General features: G+C 43.8%; 1 protein-coding gene across 1 annotated transcript; it reads right to left on the reverse strand.

Annotated features, from left to right (window-relative positions):
• Positions 1-928: 928 nt before the first annotated feature.
• LOC149154600 (uncharacterized) lies at positions 929-1,633 on the reverse strand. The gene has a single exon (XM_089444172.1). The coding sequence runs from the start codon at positions 1,631-1,633 to the stop codon at positions 929-931; it is 705 nt and encodes a 234-aa protein (XP_089300298.1).
• Between the last annotated feature and the right edge of the window lie 5,845 nt (positions 1,634-7,478).

Genomic DNA, 7,478 nt, shown 5'->3' on the forward strand with positions numbered 1-7,478 from the left:
ATCGGATGAAGGTCGGAGGGAAGCCCAAGTGGATGAGTATCATTTTGATATATAGCCAGCTAACCTTATCAAATGCCTTGGAGAGGTCGATTTTGAGCATCAATCCTTTAGGATTTTTCATCTTGATGGAGTGTAGAGCCTCTTGTGCAGTGCCAATGGCCTCATGAATTTCTCGGTTTTGTAGGAAGGCAAACTGCTCCGGGGAGATATGCTCCGATAGGATGGGTTTAATGCGGTTGGCTATGATCTTGGCGATGATCTTGTAGAGACAATTGCAGAGGGATATAGGCCTGAAGTCATTAAAAGATGAGGGGGAGTCTGATTTGGGGATAATGGCAATGAATGTGGAGTCAATGGGATCATGTAATATGCCCTAGACTCGGCATTCTTCAACCACAACAAGAAGGTCATGTCCAAGAGTGTCGAAAAAGGTAAGGTAAAATTCCACCGGCTAGCCATCTGAACCCAGGCTCCTATCTCTTTTGAACCATTTGAGGGTGCTTTCCAACTCCCCCAAACTCACAGGTTTAGTGAGGTCCTCCAAGATATCAGGCTCGACGAATCGAGGGAAATGCTCAGCAAGATGGATGATATCAGGTAGCGTAGCTCCAGGAGGGGATTTGAACAGTTGTTTGAAGTGCAAGATACCTAAGTTAGAGAGTTGAGCATGAGAGATGGCCAACCCACCATCCTCCGATGGGAGCTGCCAGATCATGTTGCTGGCCTTTCTTCCATTTGCAAATTTATGGAAGAATTTTGTGTTGTCGTCCCCCGCTTGTAGCCATATGGCCCTACTTTTGAGTCTCTCTCTGAGCTTCAATCTCCACTAGCTACAAATTGGTATTTATGGAGTGATAACCCCTGCCCTGTTCGTCTTTGAGATTGGCAATCGTAACTCAAAGATGGCCCGATCCTCCTTGAATTTCTTCTACTTGTCCCAGTCAATCGAAAGTCGTTTAAGTTGGTATAGGTTATTGTAGAACCCCACGACCTTCCATCTCTCGGCAAGGAGGGGGTGTGAATTCCAGAAATCCTTGACCATCTTGTGATAGTCAGGATCCAAGAGCCAGGACGAGTTGAACTTATATGGGCCCCGAGGTTTGGCTGAGGCAACCGCTATTTCCAGGTAAATAGGTGAGTGATCCGATATGCCACCCGAGCCCACCCATTTCCTATAGTTGTTTAAAGTCATCAACAGCTCTTCATGGATCAGGAAACGATCCAGTCTTCTTCCTAAGGCAGCCTCTCCAGTTCTTCTATTATGCCAGGTTGGCCTCTTTTTATTCATAGGGATGTCAATGAGACCTTTCTGGTCAAATATGGAGCTCAGCTGATCTGAGAGAGGATCGAGTTGAGAGTGGTGACCCCATGATTCTTCGTGGCCTATGGAGAAATTAAGGTCACCTCCCAAAATAGTGGAAGGGTTGGTCAGAGGCCCATCCAGAAGATGATTCCAGAAATCCAGTCTATTTTGATAGGGAGCATATATATTAATGATACAGATCTGTTTGCCCAGTGCTGTGGTGAAGAGATCCATACCAAGAAAGCCGAGACCTCCCCAAGATGCAATCACTCTGATGGTCTGAGGATTTATCCCGAGGGTAAGGCCCCCAGATCTGCCAGCTGCATCCATGGCTTGAAAATGCCATCTAGGTAGAATACTCAGAAGAATTTTTACAGTTTGTTCTGAGGACCCCAGAGTTTCTTGTAGGAAAATAATATCATAGGGTTCGCATGATATGAGTCTCTTGAGTGCCAATTTCTTTTGAGGGCTAGCCAAGCCTCTATAGTTGAAGGAGATCCATTTCATCGGGAAACCACAGAGGGGGAGTCTGCTGCTCTAAGCACCCATTCAATAGTGTTTTGACGGCCCTGGGCAACGTCGACCCCAACAATTTTGATAGCTTTGGCGAGTTTGGAGGGCCGCCCTTGAGCAGGCTTATGGTCAGAGGGGGCGTGAATGATACCCAGTCCCAGGGACTCAGGTGTGGAAGGCCTGCGTGGGCTGAAGGTTATAGGCATGAAGGCCCTTAGGAGATTGTTCAGGTGAAGGGTGGTCGACTAGGCCCGTAATCAGCAGAGGGGTAGTGGAGTAAATAGGCTAGGGTTGATTCAAGGAGCAATTAATGGGGTCCGAAATGAAGCCGGTGGAAGGAGGAAGTGATACCATAGGGACAGATAAATGATCAAATTGAAAGACAGAGGAGAAGGGTGTAGAGACAGTACCCGAAGACGGAGCTGCTTCCGCCGCAAATCTGGATCTGGTCTTGGGAGGAGATGGAGGTGGCATCTGGGAGGCACTGGAAGTTTGGACAGTGTTCCCAGCATCATCCTTAGTGAGATCTGGATCTAGGTGATGCACATCCACCATCGGCTCTTCTGAATGCCTTTGCGATGGACCCATTGCAGCCGGGACTGTTTTCGAGAGCAGGGGGCAGTCCTTGTATAGGTGTCCTACTTTATGACAGCGGCGACATCAGAAAGGTACCCCCTCGTAGTCCAGGTTTTGCCTGCGAGCGTAATGTCTCCAGAGCAGTGTAATCTTCTCCTCAAGTCTAGCTCTGGTATCCAGATGCACCAGAATTCGGGCCATGGTCATGATCCCAAATGATTCAAAGGATTGATCATGATCCAGGTAGGTTCCCAGGGCATCCCCAATTCTCTTGAAGATCGAGGGAGTCCAGTATTGTAGAGGAAGGCCCGGCAGCCGAACCCATATTGGACCAGCTCCAAGTTGTTCGCACTCTGGATCAAACAAGGGGTCCCAACGCTTCAACAAAACTGGCGCTAACTCGATATGCCAAAATCTGGAGAGGATCCAGTCCGTGTATTCCTCCTGGTGGAAACGAAGGGTGAACCAACCCCTTGCTAGTACATGGATGATGGGGAGCTCTTTGAGGAGGGAGCCCTAGATTTCCTCCATCCAAAGCTTTAGTCGTTCAACAAAGTAATTCCTCCCTTAGACGCGCCCGACCAGAACCTTCTTGGCTGTGTTGTCCACTTCTCCCATCGATAGGTCCTCTCCCAAGGCTAGCTTAATGTCTCTATCACCAGCCCTAAGGCACCTGCCCTTTTTTTGCTTGTCTGAGTGCTTGGCCATCGGCAAATCCTTCAGTAGTCCACAGATCCCTTGGTTTACTGTCTGCAGAGTGGAGGGGTGGATTTAGGGGTGGTAATGGGGGAGCTAAAGCAGCTAGAGCGTATAGGAGTGTTAGGGTTATGGTTAGGGACAATAGGGATGGATGAGCTACCAGGGGGGTAAGGGTTAGGGTTAGGGTTTTTTGGTCATGAACCAGGGATGGGAGCGAAACCAGGAGGGGCAGAGACGAGAGGTAGTTGTGGGAGTGGCGCGTCGAAAGATGGAGATGCCTGTAAGCAGGAGCCCAGAAGATTCAACATAGCCGGGGAAAGAGGAGGGCAATCCAGCCCAGGGTCATCTTCAAGATGAACAGTGGAGGTATGGGTGCAGATGGATGAGTTCTACCGAGAGCAGAGCTAGAGGATGACAGCGGATGCCTAGGAGTAGCAGAATGACCCGGGAGTGACACGGCGCGGTGCGAAGTTCTGTTGGTCTCAAGGGAGAGGGGGACCGATGATTTACCCGCCCCCTCCATGCTAGGTTCAGCCCTTGACCGAGGTCACATTGTCGGGAGAAACGGAAGGTCCACCGCAACCTTGCCTGAGAGACAAAAAACCGTAACAGGAGGTGCGTTGATGTCGTTCCAAGGTCAAAGAACCAGCCAAACCAGACCGTCAGCTATCAGGCAGTTGGGTCAAAACCGACATGGGATGGGCACCACCCATGGTGCAGTTAGGGTTTCGCTAATCCATCTAGGGTTTTTCCATGCGCACCAGTCCCATTCCTCTATATTGTATTATTATTATTTTTATAGAACTACTAATTATTATTATTGTTATTATTATTTAAAATGAAATTATAATTTACTTATCTTTTATTATTTTTTTAATCTTGGAAATGTGATATGTATCATGAGGTAAGTGTCTTGATGCTTATTATGGAATCTGGATTGAAGCCTGTCGACGTTTACACCCATTTAATTTACTTGGTTGAGTTAGTGTTATTACAACTATAACATTGAGCTCATTAATAGTGTAGTAGTCTATCCCTTTGATCTATTATTGAATGTTAGTTTTGTTGTGCTAATTTCAATTACAGATTTATAAACAAATGCTTGTCCATTGCTTCATGTGCATAGGTTCCTTAGGTTGTTTGTGTATGTAAACAGGTAAATTTCATCAAGTTTAATATGACATTCATAAGCAAAATAGCTTAAAAGAACAATTTTGAACAATAGCAATAAAAAGTACAACAAACCATCAGTTGAACACTTTAACACGGTGTTTTGATGAAGGAATTCATCCCTCCCGGGCTACATCTCCTTGGTCCAGCTTCCATGGCTTGGGCCTCTGTATTAGCTCAATATGGAAAAAAAATGTTGTTTTACAAAGCTCTACTGCTCCTGACACCTGCATCAATGTGCTCAGAATGTCGAAAATAGCTAGGAACACCTTTTTCCTGAGCTCAATTTGGTCAAAAAATGCTCCAGTTATGGCTCAAACAGTTTTTCCCTACAAATCCTCCTCCAAATCTGGAAGAACTCCAGTTAGGGCCACTAAATCTAGATTTGGCGCCAAAATAGTGGAATCCACCAAAATGTCGTCGTTTTTAACTGCGAGTTTAATTAAATATTAAATGGGTTTAATTAAATATTAATTCATAATTAGTGCTATAAATGTGCATTTAGGGCTAACTGTAACCCCGACGGATTTGGAGGAGCGGACACATGTGGCGATTTTCTAGCGCGGTTTCCCCAATGGTTCTGAAACCGTAACCTTGACGGTTTCTGCGGTGGTGTCACATGGTGACATAAACTATTGTGGTATGGTTTGCATTGGAGCTGCTGGAGGTTACGTTTGCGTCATAGTTGGCGTGTTCACATGGGTGGTGAAGGTTATGTGTTGTCCGTCGTTAACATAATCGTTAACTGTTTGCAATAACCATGGTTGACAATGGTTGATCTTGGTCGACCATGGTTGATCATGGTGGAACATGGTTGACCTTGATTAACAATTCTTACCATGTTGATCTTGGATGACCTTGGTTAACCATGGTTGAACATGGTTGACATTGGTTAACCATTCTAACCATGTTGATCTTCGATCAACTTGGTTGACCATGGTTGACCATCGTTGATCATGGTTGGGTATGGTCGACCTTGATTGACTATGGTTACTCGTGATTGACCATGGTAGGCCATGGTTGGTGACAGAAAATTTGATTGACCATTATGGTTGACTATGTTTTACTAATGGTATAATTTGTTTGACTATGTTCATCAAAGTTTGACCAATGTCATTGATTATGCTTAATTATTAATATTAATCAATAATATTAAAAGTTGATTATGTTTGAATGAAGTTGAAGAGTGGTCACTATCAAACATAGTCAATCATAGTCGAACATGGCCAACAACATTAGTAAATGTGGTTGACTAATTTTGTGATGTTGCATTGCGACATTGGACAAGCTGTAATATAATGTAAAATTGAGACAATGTTTGTCACATTGCAATAATTGTTAGATTTATGTACCATTTTGATGTCACAACATTATTATTATTACTATTATTAGTAGTTGTTGATCAACCATGTTGACCATACTTGACCATGGTTCATTGTAACAACCCTGGTCAAAAATCCATGTAAAAAAATTAATAAAGGCAAAAATAAGACCAAGGTCATGGGACACATATTCCAAGCTGAATATTGGGAAAAAGGCAATGGCAAAGGCTTTGGAAAGGCAAAATGGCTTTTTTGGCACATTTATTTATGAAAATAATGGAAATTAGGAGAAAAATAAGGTGAAAGGTCACAGGTTGCATGTGAGGAGGAAAACGAAGGAAATAATGGAAATTGAAGAAAATACAGGCCTCATTGATAAAAAATCTTTTGAGGATCAGTGGGCAGGTTTGGTCAGTGTAGATTTTTGGTCAGTTCAGTTTTGGAGCTCTTATTCTATTCTCTCTCTCATACTCTTGGACACTTAGAGCTTTCTTGGAGCACTCTTGGAGAGTCTGGCATACTTGGACGCTTGGAGAAAGAAGGAAAAGAAGAGAAATAAAGTGCAAGAGGACATCAGGATCAACAGCTACAACGCGTTTTTCTTGTAGGTACTGAGGTGCATTTATGTTTTCCTCGCTAGTTTTGGCATGCATGGCATATGCATGTGCTTTATTGGTCATTATCTATCATCGACATGTAGGATTGTCTAGATTGAAAGTGGATTTTCCTAGCCTTGCCATTTCCGAGATAGCCATGGTGTTGTGGGTACATTTCCTTGTTTTTTTGGTTGGTTCTCATGTTTCCTTTAGCTTGGGTTGATTTACTAATTCCTGAAAGCCTTGGTTGGAAAAATTCTCTGGAAGCCCCATAACAGCTTGGGTTGAGTTACTAGTTCTGGAAGTCTTGGTTGGAAAAACACTCTTGAAGCCCTTGGTGGGTTGAGTTACTAGTCCTGGAAGCCCTAGTTGGACAAATGCTCTTGAAGCCCGACGACAACTGTGGGTTGAGTTACTAGTCGTGGAAGCCTTGGTTGGAACAAATGCTCTAGAGCTCTTGAAGGCTTAGGTAGAGACCAATCTAGTGATGGTTTGTGATGTCTGACCGTGAAGTGAAATCATTGTTTGATGGGTTGAGGTGTGTTGGCCTCTAGAAGCCATGGTACGGTTTTGATGGATTGTTCCATGAGATCCCACATTCATGCTTGGAATATGGCATGGGGGTGACTGGATGAAGAGAGATTTGGCTCAACCATGTCTATGGTCAAGTGGTACGTGGAAGTCCCAGACTTGGTTTCATTTTTCTTGTGGAAATAAAAGCTCTTTCCTATGATATTGATGGGTAAATATGCTTATTGTTATGTGGCTTATATGGTTGTTCTATGCTTAGCATCTCTGATGTTTATATGTTGGTTATGAATGAGTTTTATGACTGTCATGATGTTTGGATCATATCATGTTTTTACTTGTAAATGAATGAACAATGTATTTATGGCCTAATAGATGAAATTGCAACTAATGTGTTGAGGAATCAATGCTTCTTAGTGATTCTCAGATAAGTATGAGATCCCTATGCTCAGTTCTATTGTTAAGACCTGTAGCTTTCATTTTTGTGACATGTTTGATGAAATGCCTGTCATGGCTAGTAGGGGTTGGTTTAGTCCTTATCAATGTATTTTCATATGTATCATTGTTCTAACGTGTAAATTCATTTATGAAGGTGTCATTGAGTTCTCGACAATGACCTAGGCTCTGGGCCTGAAAAAAGTGGTAGAAATATTGGGGTTGCGGACACAACATTGGGGAAAAAAGTCCTCGAAAGTTCCCTTGCCTTTGTTGTGGGAGCTTCTGGGGCCTCCCACACACACCCTTGTCCATATCAAGGGAGTGTCCAGGGGT

The sequence above is a fragment of the Pinus tabuliformis genome, chromosome 9, assembly GCF_031772625.1.
Source record: "Pinus tabuliformis cultivar Carrire ecotype Pingquan chromosome 9, CPIR1, whole genome shotgun sequence".
NCBI classification, from domain to species: Eukaryota; Viridiplantae; Streptophyta; class Pinopsida; order Pinales; family Pinaceae; genus Pinus; species Pinus tabuliformis.

Bases quoted from the DNA above. Each gene is read 5' to 3' on its own strand.
- LOC149154600 (XM_089444172.1), bottom strand. From the start codon at position 1,633: ATGGATGCAGCTGGCAGATCTGGGGGCCTTACCCTCGGGATAAATCCT.